At 37.9% G+C, this 15768-nt stretch overlaps 1 protein-coding gene across 7 annotated transcripts in view; it reads left to right on the forward strand.

Annotated features, from left to right (window-relative positions):
* Nucleotides 1-15768, forward strand: part of erbb4 (erb-b2 receptor tyrosine kinase 4) — a 1019841-nt gene that overhangs the window by 846356 nt on the left and 157717 nt on the right. For all 7 annotated transcript variants that reach the window (XM_062969123.1, XM_062969126.1, XM_008113453.3 and 4 more), the window contains one exon: nt 12411-12596. In XM_062969123.1, coding sequence (XP_062825193.1) covers nt 12411-12596 — 186 coding nt within the window. The remainder of the gene's footprint in view (nt 1-12410; nt 12597-15768) is intronic.

Here is a 15768-nt window from a genome sequence, read left to right on the forward strand (position 1 = left end):
CATAAACGGGCCGGCAGAACGTTGGATAAGCAAATATGTTGGATAATAAGGAGGGATTAAGGAAAAGCCTATTAAACATCAAATTGGGTTATGATTTTACAAATTAAGCACCAAAACATCATGCTATACAACAAATTTGACAGAAAAAGTAGTTCAATATGCAGTAATGCTATGTAGTAATTACTGTATTTACGAATTTAGCACCAAAATATCACGATATATTGAAAACATTGACTACAAAAATGTGTTGGATAATTCAGAACGTTGGATAACCGAGTGTTGGATAAGTGAGACTCTACTGTACCTTGAAAGATCTCTCCAGGTACTATAAAGATAACCACCTGAAGCCAACTCTGCCAAGACACAAGTGTGTGCTTTCCACCTACGGAACCATGAAGCCAATAGAAAACATTTTTTAAAAAAAAGAGGACTCAAAATGATCCTTAATTGTGTGGGAGCATGGGAGTATCCACTTGAGTGCTGGATGTTCCCACAAAGCAGCAAATCAAAGGGGATCTGAGGCTCTCATCTCTGATTGAATAAATGTGTGGATGCATCTCCACTATAAAATTAATACAACACTTTAATTGCTGTGGCTCATGGGAGTTGTCATTTTTAAAGCCATTTAACCTTCTCTTTCAAAGAACGCTGTTTCCTTCCCACACTACAAATCCCAGGCTTCTTTAGTATTGAGCCATGGCAGTTAAATTAATGTCAAACTGCATTAATTCTACAGTGTAGATGAAACCTGGGGTAATAATGCCTTTTTAACTTCCACTCTGGAGATCTGATTTTTTTTTCTAAACTACAGCTGGTCCTTAACAATTAATATGACAAAACACCATTTTAAATACATCCTGTCATGCGACTTGAAGAATATTTGTTAGTCTTATCAAATCATATCATTAACATTTCCTTAGATAATATATAAAAGAGGAATACGTCTTTGTACCAGTCCATAATTTTATAAAACTACTATTTTATAAATGGGTCACAAGTTGTATTGTCATTATTAGTGTGAAATATGTATTAATGGTGGGTCATATATAGATAGATAGATAGATAGATAGATAGATAGATAGATAGATAGATAGATAGATAGATAGATTAAAATCAGCTGCCTAGGGTTTTTTTTTTTTGCTCAGAATGTTTGGTGTTAATTTGGTAAGTAAACTGTTATTTTACTTTTAAAAAAAGAAGCAATTGATGATAACCTAGGTCTTGCTGTTATCTCAACTGCTTGGATTATCCTCTTGAGGAAAATGCCTAGCTTACTGAGAGATGTAATACCAATTTGCTTGTGATAAGAGTGATATTAGCAATCAATAGCACTTTACAATTGGTTCATTAATCAGGTTGCAAAGTCAAGCCACACAATATGGCAAGTATTGACTGATTCCCTATGGAGATAGCAAAGCAAGTGCAGGTTTCTTACAACATGAACCTTCCACAAATCAGTAGTACCTAAGGAAGTCCTTTGTGTTTTGTATTGAGTAGCTGCAGCACTTTGAATTACAAAGAAAACCATATCTCGCAAACTGTCAGAGTAATACCGGTAATGTGCCATAGATTCATGTCTCTCCCCAGTCCCTCAGTGGACACTGAATATTGTTAAGCTAAAATGATTAGTTTATTATTTGTATGTGTGTGTTGTCTATGTCAATGTATTTGCTTTATATTTGGCTTCAACAGATAAAACGATTTTTGCCATTATTTCAAACTAAGAAAACCTAGCCTATCATTTTGACAATAGCATTTTGATTTGATTTGTAATGGTTACTTAGGGCTTAGAGAACACACACACACCTCTGCAAATGATTCTGTTCCAGAAACTTACAACTAGGCAAGACAAAGAGGAAAAAAAAGAAATCATGTTGTTAAGTATAAAAGGAAGAACTGATAGAGCACTGAATTTGTCTATCTCTATCATCTATATCTATTAGGCATGTACGAACCATAAAAAAACACAGATATATATTCTTTCCTTTCCTGACTTAGTTTATCCATACCTCACAACCTCTGAGGATGCCTGCCATAGATGTGGGCGAAACGTCAGGAGAGAATGCTTCTGGAACATGGCCACACAGCCCGAAAGACATACAACAACCCTGTGATTCTGGCCATGAAAGCCTTCGACAACACATAAAAAAATGGTTCAATACTTGCTTTGAAAGTAGGGGGTGCTGGCGCTTCGTTTCTAAAGTCAATTCCGAATTTTGAAGCAAAAAATTCAAAACTTTCCAAAACTTCTGGAACTTTGTATGTACCTCATTAATGGTGGATACACATGCGTATGAAGGAAAACATTATCGTCAACGGGGAAAATTGAGGGGCCTCTCTCTCCCTCATTTTTTGAGCTATCCTAATTAAATTTGCTACAGTGATAGAACACAAAAATTACTGTTAGCTCACCAAATCTAAGAACATTTGACTTATCCTCAAAATTTTGGCGAATTTTCAAAGTTTTTATAAAAAAAACATTTTTAATAATAACAAAAATCTGTTTCTTGTTTGGAACTGTTATTTACTGCTTCATTGGGTTGTCTTTACTTTGAAAGTCATTGTTCTACTTCAGAAACTTTATTTTTGTGGCTGAAACTTTGTTAAGTTGGTGGAGAGAGATTCAATAAGCCATAATGGGCTATTTTTTATAGGACGATGTCCCTTGCTGTTTTTATGACAGAACCAATTAGGAAATGACATTTATCAACCAGGAACAGAAATCATAGCACACCTGTTCCTGGTTTGAAAGTGTTATTTCCTGTTTCATTGGGTTTTCTGGGGCTGAGAGTATGTGACTTGCCCAAGATCACCCAGTGGGTTTCCATGGCTGAGTGGAGAATGAAGCCTCAATTGTAGTCCAACTCTCAAACCTCTACACTACACCATGCTGTCCTAAAAAGGGGCCCACTGTTTCTTCCTATGAACTCCCTCAGGATTCACAGCTGGCCATGTTGGGTCTGTGTGCAAAGCTTGGTCCAGATCCGTCACTTTTCTTCTTATCCCAGATTATATCACAGTGGGGACTCATATAATCCAGTTCAAAGCAGATTATCTGGAATCAGATCCTGGGATATAGGGCAATGTAGATTCAGCCTGATTCCTCTTCCACACTGCTCCTATATCCCAGGATCTGATCCCAGATTATCTGCTTTGAACTGGATTATATGCGTCTACATTGCCATTTAATCTGGGATAAGAAAATAATGGGGCTTTTAAACCAGGAGAGAAAGTGCTGAGGAGTGAGCTTCTTCTGATGATACACTATGTCTTAGGAAAAAACCTCAGTCTTTTGTTTTTTATGATTGCTCCAATAAGAAAATGTATAAGGATGTGGGTGAACTACAATTCCCAAAAGTCTTGGGTCAACCCTCCCAAAAATTCCCCCAGGATTCACAGCTGGCCATGTTGGATCTTTGTGTCAAGCTTGGTTCAGATCCGTCACTTTTCTTCTTATCGCCCATTATATGGCAGTGGGGACTCATATAATCCAGTTTAAATCAGATAATCTGGGATCAGATCCTGGGATATAGGGCAGTGTAGATCCAGCCTGATTCCTCTTCCACATTGCTCCTGTATCCCAGGATCTGATCCCAGAGTATCTGCTCTGAACTGTATTATATGAGTCCACACTGCCAGATAATCTGGGATAAGAAGATAATCTAGGAGTGGGTTTCTTCCAATGGGGTTTAGCCTGCTTCTAACCAGGAGGGGAGGGAACGCGCTCAGGAGTGGATGGGGCTTACACATGTCACATACACACAAATATAGAGCGAATTTTAAGAGGAATACTCTTAAACATAGATTTAAAATGCAACCTTTTCCCTTCCCAGAATGATACTATTATATATATTTTAATGTTAGTCTGTTTCCATCTCAAATTTAGAGAGAAAAGTAGGGTGCCAATAGTTTACTTTCCCTGCCCATTTCCAATTTTCTTCTCCCCCTGAAGTGGAAAGTCAGTCACACACCAACCTGGGTGGAGAGTTCTAGTTTGGGGTTTTTTCAGCACATTGCAAGGGAGATCCTGCAGAGACGAGGGCATTGCAAATCCAGGCTTGCTCCACTTCTGCAACCCGGTTTAAGAGCAGGAAGAGGAAGTGGTTTGCAAGGGAGATCCTGCAGAGGTGAAGCAGCAGCAGCCAGCCATATCCTTTGCAAATCCAGGCTCCCTTCACTTCTGCAACCCGGTTTAAAAGCCCCATAGAAACCAACCACTCCAGGACGGGAAGGGGATTTATCTCCTGAATAGCAACAGTTGATTGAATTAAAACACTTTCTCATATATCTGAAGGTTATCCAAAGGTATTTTAAGGCATGGGCACCAACGCTTCAAATTGGAAGGCAATTCAGAAGCACCAAACCACCTCGGAACCCAGTTCAATATTAATACGATTAACAAATTTATTACGATTAACAACTTTTCCATTTTTTTTTGCTCATGCCTAGTATCTATCCATCTTTTAGCAATCTATCATTGGTCTATCAATCATCTAGCTATCATCTATCTGTATCATATATCTATATTTTAAAAGAGGGTTAATTTGCCAAATAATTGTAACCAGACAGATGGAAATCACATTATTACATGTAGAAGGGAAATGCTATAGTGCAGTGGTTCTCAACCTGTAGGTACCCAGATGTTTTTGCCTTCAACTCCCAGAAATCCTAACAGCTAGTAAACTGGCTGGGATTTCTGGGAGTTGTAGGCCAAAACACTTGGGACCGACAGGTTGAGAACCACTGTTATAGTGGCTATGTGAGTTCGTGTATCATGATATCATATAAACCATATTTATTTTCAAAGATTATTCCTGTCCCAAAGACTTAAAGCCAGATGGGCAGTATGGAAACGACACTGGTAGATGTAGGAGGAAAAGCATTCCTAGAGACTATTTTATTTTAAAAAAAATATCTCAGTCACATGCTTTGCATTTAAGGCAGCCTACTTTCCCTTTCCTCTTCATACTGTTTTAATACTTTCTCCTTTCAAGAAATACATTAACTTTTTTTTCCAAAAAAAAAAGTCTTACTAAATCCCATCTCAGCTACTTTTGCTTCTCTGTAAATCGAGGAAATTGAGCACTTCACTTAGTGTTATCTCAGCAGTCCTTACAACGGCTCTTGTCAGGTAGGTCATTTGGCAGATATGTAGTTGAAGTTAGAGGAGAATGGCTTCCCTTAGGCCTCTGAGTGCACTTGTAAGATAAGCACCAAACTGTCCTCTTCATAGCTCTCATGCTTAGGCTCAAATTAGACCAAATGTCAGACCAGAAGAGATTACACATTTGTTCATTCAGGGGTCTGCTATATTCATGTATAAAGCCAGTGGAGAGTCTGAGTTTTATGGTGAAAACTCAGGAAAGTGCATCTACACCATGGTGTAGATGCCAAGTAAACTCTAACATTATTATCTCATTGTTGTTCTGTTTTCAGAAGGAAACTTGACTTCAGGGAAAATGTCCAAGTCAATAGAATATGGAGAATGTGCATGGTGAAAGGGTTTTGACGGTTTGTAAGTTTTGTAAACATGTTATACAGGACTGAAATAGTACAGGAGAAGGTAGTTATATGCTATGAAAGTTGGTGGCTTTCATGTCAATGGGGCGGTAAATCAATTCCAGGTGGATTTTAGCTTGAACTGTAAAGGAGCTGAATCCTACCTCAAAATAGCTTCAGACTGAAACTTGGATTGGCTTCACAGTCCTACTTACATAAAAACTACCAGCTTTCACTAGATAAATAACAAACATAGCTGCTTGGTCACTGGTAGTCTGGCCCTTAAACCCACATAAAATCAAAGACAACTGACCTCTACTTCAGGCCTCAAGTACTGTGTTGCATCTTTACTATTTGAATTAAAGCATATAATAAACAGTGTCTTTGAACCTGTAAATGCATTCTGAGGAGATCTTGGAGAGGCATGTTTGTTTCTTTTGGAAAATGGCATTTATAACCTTTTGGAAAACACCTTTTGGAAATCATGACTTTTTTGAAGAAAAGCATGACCTTTCAGAAAAAGAGTCAAAAACCCTTTAGAGTAGAATCTTCTCTTGAGGTATACAACCAGATACAATTCTGCTAGGCAATGATTTCAGTTGTTAGACTGAATAACCTGTTATCTCTGATCTGTAAGGAAAACAGAGATTTTGCCAGGTCATAAAAACAGCAGAGCTTTAGAAGTGTTTTTCAGCGCCCAAAAATATATACTCTCCCATAAAACAACTTGTTTTATATCATGGACTTAAGAGACAAAAATTGAAGTAGACTTTGATAAAAATAACATATTTGGTTTACTCACAACTTTCATATCTTTAGCATAAAGGTAAAGGTTTCAGATATATTTGAGATAATTCTCTATGCCATCCACCCAGGACATCTCTTACAACAAAACAGCAAGCAAGTGTGTGATCTGAGGCCTGAAGTAGCCTGCAGTCTTCTGTAGCGATCATGTGGCCTGCAGCCCCTTTTATAATTTTTCAGGAACCATAGGGTAAAGGAAGCTGCATACCAGAACACACAAAGGAAACAGCAAGCAACAGGGTCATAGATAAACATTTCTAGAGAAGATTTGAAAAAGGTTGTCATTTCCAACAATTTCCGCATATAGTTATGCTTAGTTTTATAGCTCTGCTACTTTTTAATTTTCTTACAACTTTTTGTTTCATCCACATATGGCTGTATCAGCTACAACAATCAGGTCTAGGGAGATGCTTTCTGCAGAAAGTTTTGAAAATTTAATATGCAAGCAAAATATGTTGAAGATGCATCAATTTGTAATTGCTTCCTCCCAAAGGCAGCACAGACATGCACACTAGACATGTTTCCTTGCTGTAGCAATTACAGGTACCATAAAATTAATGAAAAAAATTGTGTCCACTCTAATATCTTTCTCCTGTCACACAGTACACATTTGAGGTTTTCCAAAGAATTCCCAATCTAGTAAAGTCAACTTCCTAAGTACTGTAAAAGCCCTTGGTGGCTGTAATGTAGAAAGCCAAAACAAAAGAAGCAGCACAAGGCAGACACTAGGTTAGTCTTTCAACTGTCTGTTTATGCTTATCTTGCTTTCTTTGCTTTCGTTTCTTACATTATTAAAATGGCAGGGCATACTATAACTTTACCTTTTGTTCACATAAAGGCTGAGCTTTGATGTCTCCCAGACCCAACACTGGGGCAATGGGCTGCTCTGAGAACTGGGTGTCTTCTAATTGCACCCTTTCAAATTTGTTATTTTTATAAGAAGTCAGTCAGCAGGGCCATGTTCTCACTATATTTGAACTTGAAAGCAAAGCAGTGTAAACAGCATAACTTTTCACAAGGCATTTTGTGTGTCCTGGCTTTTCAGACACACAACACAGACAAATAGAAAACTGGACAATTGTGTAAGTTAATCAAGAATTCAGATTTGGAAGTTACTGAAACTGCCATCTTGAAGTATTACATTTCATGTAATACATGTAATAATCATCAGCTGGCCCCAGTTTGGCAGGGAATGCCCATATCAATCCTCTCTTGGAGTACTTTCTCAGATGGTTTTGTAATGTCCCAGTTTCTCTCTGTACCTTGCACTTATGTCCCCCATCCTCAGCTTACTTCAAGTGCTGCAAATGTAATTCCAAATGTAAAGTAGTTTGGAGTCAATTAAGATGTGGAGAGGAGAGGAAGGGGCAAATTTTGCCCTTCCCAATAATAAAAAGCAAATGGCTAGTTGTGTATTCTTCCTTAATAATTTTTGCCATCTTAACCCTAATCTGATGTTGCTTGGCCACATATGTCCCAGTTTTTATCAGTGGAGGATGTGAAAATATTTGTAGAATCACATACAAATGTTTGTACAGAGAGGGACATTTCATCATATGGAGGTGGGTGGGTGGATTTCGAACCTATCAGTCTTTTTGGCAGTCCCCAGGTTACAAACACCCAACTTAAAAATGACTCATAGTTAAGAACAGGGGTGAGACAGCAAGATTTGACAGAAATCTATCCATAAGAAGGGAAATTAACTCCTGAAAGAGTTGTCATGGGGAAAAGGTATCTCAATTGAAGCTTTGTCACCAATCCTTGTTTCCAGAACAAGCCAAACGTTTCAAAATCCAAAGGGAAGAGCAAGCAGCATATGACAAGTCAGATAGTCTGTTTGATGAGGTAGCAAGAGGAAATGGCAAGCCTCTTGAACTAAACTAAGCTATGGAGGAGTCCAAAACATCTCACTTTATCTCTACCCTAGTAAACTGGATTGAGAGGTAGAAACTCCTCCTTTTAGGTGATCCAAGAACCATAAAATGGCAGCTCCCAGTGGAACAGTTTGTACTGTGACCTCTACCATGCAGGGAGGTAAGGAGGAGCACTGTTTTTACATTAGGAATGTTTAGAATACTGATCTTTTTCACAAAAAAAAGTTTAACCAATATTTCTTGAATGTTGGAAAACTCTGACAAGGAGAATCTTGGATTGCTGGAAACTTGGAGTTTGTACCTTATTGTGTGTACAATTTGTACAGACTTTATTTTTACAGATAAAATTGTATTTTCTCCATAGGAAATGCTGAATTCTGCAGAAAACATGCTATTTGTGTGAGGGTGGGGGAAAGTGGGGATTTTAGCAAGGCAAAGTCCAACTTGTCAATAGTTTTCAAAAAATAAATAACGAGCAAGAAGAAAAGTGCTAATATCTTTCAAACCCAAAGTTATGAAGAATTACATCTCTGTTAATTTCTTCGGGGAAATGATACTCAAGTTTTAAAAATAAATTAAACATTTACAAGTCAGAACTTAATAGATCCATCAATATGCTGTTCCCTTTACTTGTGACTTTCCACTCTGTTCTTAGTGGACTGAATGAGTCAGTGTCCTAATCGGGCTACGTGAACAGAAAAAGGCCAGTTTAAAAATAGAAACACCAGTGACTTTCCTGAAATGAGAAAAAGGATTTTGTTGAATAGGAGGAGAGGCATAAACCAGAACGTAATTTTGTTTCTGGAAAATGGATAATGTACCTGTCAAGATGTATTTATTCGGGTGGCCTTCAATGCTGTTTTCTGGTGGTAGTCAAAGAGAAGCTAACATTACATTTCGGAGACCTCATGCTGGCTTGGCAACAGATTTAGTGTATTAATTTCAACATGGAATAAATGGATTAAATGGGGCAGGCTTTCCTGCCTTTGCTCTTTCTCTGGCCCACCTCCACCATTAGTTACACTGGGACCTTATCCCACCCAGAACACATACAACACAGAGTTGCCACACAATCTGAAAAAGATGCAAGTTAAGAAAAGGTTAAACCAGCTGTTTCAACTAATTGTCACTACAACTTTGTCCCTATAATTAGTGCCTTGCTCATCTTTTTTTCTTTTTTTGAAAAAGAGGAACGATTATGCAGATACTCTGCAATTTCATTTCAAATGCTCTTTGTGCTCTGATGAGCAATTTTCTTTAATACAAACCCAGCCTTCTTAGCCCCTTCACCATACTGTTACCCCCTCCTCAAACATTCTTCTATTCTTTTGACTTCTTGGAGGGGGTGTGTGGGGTTCATTCTGCTGCCAGCTAGATATTTGTAAGGATTTTTGTCAGTATCTGTGGGGTGAATCTTTAACTTCCATCATATATGTATGGTTGTTTTCCAGAGAAAGATTAAGATATTTTTTTAAAAAAAATCTGTCTTCTTACTTTTCACTCTTCCTTTTCTGTGATGACATGGTATTGATTAAGGTGATGTAGTAACAATGCAATGCTATGCATGTCTACCCAGATGCAATTCCTGTAGCATTCACTGAGCTGAGCTTCTGGATATGGTTTTATAAGGCTGTGATGTTCATGGATGAAGAGCTGAGATGTGTACAGAGGTACTGCAAAAGGGAGTTGCAACAGTTTTTCCTTACAAAGTAACCCAGACCATTCGCCACCACAATCTGTTTTGCTGTGCAAATGTGAGACATCCCAATCTGTGAATTCAGTCCAGCTTTCTTTGTTGCTGGTTTATGAAATTTCCACATTTTCCTGACTGAAGCAAAAGACTTAATACTGCAAGTCTTATACCAGTGTTTCTCAACCTGGGGGTCAGGACCCCTGGGGGGGGGTCATGAGTGGGGGTTTCAGAGCAGTCATCAAAGACCATCAGAAAACACATACTGTATGTTGATGATCTTGGGAACCCATATCCCTCCAGTATTTTCTGTGGGTCATGGGGGTTCTGTGTGGGAAGTTTGGCCCGATTTTGTCATTAGTGGAGTTCAAGGGGCTCTTTGATTGTAGGTGAATTATAAATCCCAGCAACTGCAACCCACAATTGTCAAGGCCTATTTTTCCCCAAACTGCACCAGTGTTCAAATTTGGGTATATTGAGTATTTGTTCCAAGTTTGGTCCAAATCCATCATTGTTTGGAGTCCAGAGTGCTCTCTGCATGCAGGTGAACTATAACTCCAAAACTCCACCAAACCCTTCCAGTATTTTCTGTTGGTTGTGGGAGTTCTGTTTGTCAAGTTTGGTTCAATTCCACTGTTGGTGGAGTTCCAAGTGCTCATTGATTGCAGGTGAACTATACATCTCAGCAACTACAACTCCCAAATGACAAAATCAATCCCTCCTCCAACCACACCAGTATTGGGTGTATCAGGTATTTGTGCTAAATTTGAACCAGTGAATGAAAATACATGCTGCATATCAGATATTTACATTACAATTCATAATAGTAGCAAAATTACAGTGATGAAGTAGGAACAAAAATAATTTTTTGGTTGGGGGTCATCACACTATGAGAAACTGTATTAAGAGGTCGCGGCATCAGGAAGGTTGAGAACAATTGTTCTTATACCATAACATTCTCTTCATCCAGCCCTTAGCCCTGGAGTTATTGTCACCCGGAGTAGGACCTTTGATGCTGACCTCAAAAGGATGCAAATAGGCATGGAAAGATTCTTCATAATTAGCCATTCCCGGTTTCTAAACAGTTAGAAAAATAATACACCATTAAATATGTTGTGCAGTTTCTCCCGGCTTTTGGCATCTTGAAGGAATTTGGCACTATCCTGCTGAGACAAACACATATGGAGTTTTATCCCCAAAATTGTTTTTTCCACAAAATAAAAATGGGTTTCCTGCATAGAAAACATGTTCTTGTGCAAGAAACATGTTATCTACCTGGAAAATAGACTTTTCAAGACAAAGAACCAAACCAAGAATATAGGGAATGAATCTCCATTTTCCCCACAGTAAGAAGACAAAATAGTGTAATTACTATATTTACTCAATTCTAATGCTCGCCTTTTTTATTAAATTCATTACCTTCCCAGAATTAGGGTGTGTATTAGATTCACGTGATATGGTAAATATGTTTAATCATTTCAGGGTCTTGAAAACTGAGATGTGCATTGGATTTAATGTTGCACTTCAATTCAATGACCAGAAAGCTAAAATAACACACAAACATACTTTGTCTATTTAAAACAACTCAGCTGAGAAGTGTATATTTGGAATCAATTGGTGTAAATTGCAAGGGAATCTTGACCCTTGTTGTTAATAGCTCGTTTATTTTAACTTTGGTTATAATGTGGGTTTTATGTTGTATGTATCAAATGTGTTTGTTTTAATATGACTGATAGGCTAATCAATAAAACATATTTGTATTTGTAATTGATGATTCACAGCCCTGTCCTATGAATGGAATAAACACCACCAGTACTCAAAACAGGCAGCAGATTTTAGAATGTCATAAAAAGATGGTTGTTAGGTAATAGTCTAAATCCAACACGTCGTTGCAAGTAGAGTAGACTCACTGAATCAAATCCTGAATTTTGAGCCTCCCTTTCTTTAGTAGATTAACTCTAGCTGGGTGTAACAATTAGATTTAGGTCTTGAATTTGTTATCACATTTTTTTACCATCAGGGATGGAGAGAGGTGCTCTTGGAATTGTTGGTCTCAGGTGTCAAAAAACCTGACCACCTTTGTGTCTACTGTATATGCTTTGACAGTGTAAGGAGGAAGTTCATGTTACTGTTCTGTCTAATGCACTAATATGTCCAGAGACAGACTCCTACCCATAGGATCAGGTGAGGGATGTGTTGCTTCCTGGATTTATAGTTTAGCTCTGTAGTAATTTGGCATTCATCTACATTATAATTAAAGTAGTTTGACATCACTTTAATTGCCATGGCTCAGTGTTATGGAATCATGGGATTTGTAGCTTTACAAGACCTTTAGCTTTCTCTGCCAAAGACTACGAATAATAGTATTCCTTAGCATTGAGTCATGTCAGGTAAAGTGGTATCAAACTGCATTAAGTCTATAGTATAGAAAAAAACACCCTAGGAGGAAGCACTGAACATCATTTACAGGCGCTCAAAATGATGTAATAATATGTTATTTTACTACATAACATTTAAATCTATATGTGTATCTTTTATTGCAGGAAGCTCTTATAATGGCAAGCATGGACCATCCCCATCTTGTACGACTCTTAGGTGTCTGTTTAAGCCCAACGATCCAGCTAGTTACTCAGCTTATGCCTCATGGCTGCCTACTGGACTATGTCCATGAACATAAGGATAACATTGGTTCGCAGCTTCTGCTAAATTGGTGTGTCCAGATAGCCAAGGTAAGCTTTTACAAGTACTTATAAATAAGTCAGATTCAACCATGGATAGACTACTAATCTTTTGAGATTTGCCTCTTATCCTCAGCTGAAATTTTTAATTTGCGTTGCATAGCTGTCTACAGCAAGAAAGTTTGCATTAAGATGTGTATGTTCTTGTTCACTGTTTGAAAAGAGAAAGTAGATTTTCTATTTCCTTCTTATTTTAGTAAGGTGTTTAATTCAGTTGTGCCCTGTGCATATTTTGATGCTGATATATTTGTTTTCCTGAAACGGTGTTTACATATTTAAAAAATATTTTATTGAAAGTGTTAAACAAAATTTAATTAAAAGAAAATTACAGTCCACATTTTTGTGAAAAGAGATAATTGAGTCTTGGAAAATTACATTTCACTTTCTCTTAAGTCAATTGTGATAGATGAATATCTCAGAGGATCTGAGAAACAGAGAAGGGGTCAAAGATTTGTTGCAACTATTCAACATCTCCTTCTAAAATGAGAAAGATTCTAATATCCAATATACTTTTTAGTTCTTTCCACAATATCTCACCTTCAGTGCTCTTCCAGAAAACATGTGAAAATCAAGGAATACTTGAACAACAGATTCTCTTATGTGGTATCTCATGAATAAGAACTTTAGTCTCACTGTATTCTAATAGAGGAAATGTATAACATTACTGCTGTGAAAGAAATCCATGCCACACTTGATGATTTGTCAAGGTTCACTCTTGAGTTCCTGAGCTTTTCCCAGCTCCTTCCAATTAAACATTTGGTATGACATTGAATGTTAAAATGTGCAACTGGCTTGATGAATTGGTGAATAATGAAGACAAACATATATTCATGTCTTTGGCACTTTAAGGAAGCCAATTCTTATAGCATGAACTACTGTGGGAAATTTCCCACTTCATTAGAGCATGGGGTATTATCCAGAGGTCAAGGTATACAGTAAGTAAGGTGCACTTAGTGCATTCAAAACCAAGTGAAACTATTGATAATGAGGTCAGAAGGAAAGTCATTGTAGCTATGGGGATGGAGGGCAAAGTATGGCTGAAATTGTTGATAATGAGGTCAGAAGAAAATCAGGATGCTACTACAAGAATTGGGAGAGGAGGGCAAAGTGAGGGCATTATCCTGCCCACCAATGAAATTTCCCTTCAATCCTTAAATTTCCAGACTTGCAGAAATGTAAAACTTCAATTGAACATTTAGAAATACAACTCACTCATCCAAAGAAAAACAATTTAATCGTCTGAAGAAAAGGGGCAGGCAAAGTTACCAAAGGAATGCAAAATAATAATAATAATAATAATAAAACTTTATTTATACCCCGCCACCATCTCCCCAACGGGGACTCGGGGCAGCTTACATGGGGCCATGCCCAGAACAGTACAATATAGCAAAATATAAAAACAACATATCATAATACAATTAAACAATACAATAAATAATCATGTACAGTGCAACACAAAATAAAAAAATTAAAAAAAACAATATAACAGGGCGGGCCGCATGAGAGACTTAGTTAAAACTTGGGGTGAGAAAAGGATAAGGATACAACCACGGGGAACGGACATAAGATAGAAAAACAATCTAGAGGATAGATGTTGGGGGGAGTAACAAAAGAAGTGTGTAATAATTACTCTCCGAAAGCACAGCAAATACAAGTTTTCTAATCATGTAAATTATTTTCAGTGTCTCATTCTCTGGAATTTGAGGACTGAAGGAACATTTCATTGAAAGGGAAAATCCTTATAGTGGGCAATGCTCTCATTTTGACACACCCTGACCCACCTTCTTGGGGGAAAAGTACATGGAAATCAATGCAGAAAATAGTGACATCAACAACTGCATTATTAATACTGACCATTTAAAGAATTGAACATTAACATCAGCAACAGTTGGATGTTTTGTTTCAATAAGGCAGCGGTTCCCAAAATGTGCTCCATGGAGCCACTGGGACTCCACAAAGCATACTGAGGGGCTCCACAGTTCCCTCCTTCTCCTCCCCCTCCAAGCAAAGCCTTTTTGCCTCGACCCCCATGCTGCCAAAAGCCCCTTTACCTTTCCTTCCTCATCACCAAGACCCTTCCCCGCTCACCTTGTTTGCTTCCAAAACCCTATTTCCCTCCCACACCTCAGGGGGTGCTTTGATTATGCTTTTTCATTAATGTCTTTATTTTGCACATTTTTGTGGGTTTCTGTTGTTTGTCTACTGCAGTATGGTCGGTGTAGATGAGACCCACAAGAGGCTGCTTTTTTTTGTTGTAGTTGTAAGGGTGGAAAGTTTAATGAATCTATATCACCATGCTCCAAGGTTATCCTGACCTGACATTATAGCATGGAGCCCATCTATCTGAATCTTTGCAAATGAAACTTATTAGAAGCATCTGTTTTCTTTGCAACATGCACGAGGGGCAGCAGAAACAGGTGCATCCCCTTAATGTTTCCCATTCTTAACATGCCAGAATCAATTACCCAGGTGATGTTTGAACATTTAGGGCCCTCCCACATAGCCATATAACCCAGAATATCAAGGCAGAAAATCCCACAATATCTGCTTTGAACTGGGTATCTGAGTCCATATTGCCATATATTCCAGTTCAAACCAGAAAACCTGGAGTTTTCTATGTGGAAGGGGCTTTAGTGGCTCATCAGTATCCACTAAGTTTGGTTCCAGGACCCCCTGTGGATATCAAAATCCATGGATGCTCATGCCATGGGTCCAGGCTACTTGACTGAATGCATCTCCTCTTACAAATGAGAAAATAGATCTTGCTTGCATAGTAGCAAGTAAAATGAATTTCTTTCATATAAAAATTAAATGCCAGATAGATAATTTGTAGATTGTACGTGTTGTTTTATTTGTTTGTTTTTAAAGTCTGGGAACCAGCACTGTGTCCAGGAACAATTTCTACCACATTGTTTACCATTTGTAAACAGTGGCCTGTTTCTCTGTAGCACACAGGAAATGGAAAGTGTTGGCAAGCAGACATCCCAGCCAAATTGATAATAGATCAGGAGAGGGATTCAATATGTCCTCATAAACATGTGTTGCTGTGGCAGACAAAAAGGAAATATAAGTAGGTCACAAACAAATCTTTGGATGAGGACTATGATTCATGTCAGAAGCTAATTTCACTATATATAAGAGTATTTCTCAAACTGTGCTCCTC

This window comes from Anolis carolinensis, chromosome 1 (assembly GCF_035594765.1).
Source record: "Anolis carolinensis isolate JA03-04 chromosome 1, rAnoCar3.1.pri, whole genome shotgun sequence".
NCBI lineage: Eukaryota > Metazoa > Chordata > Lepidosauria > Squamata > Dactyloidae > Anolis > Anolis carolinensis.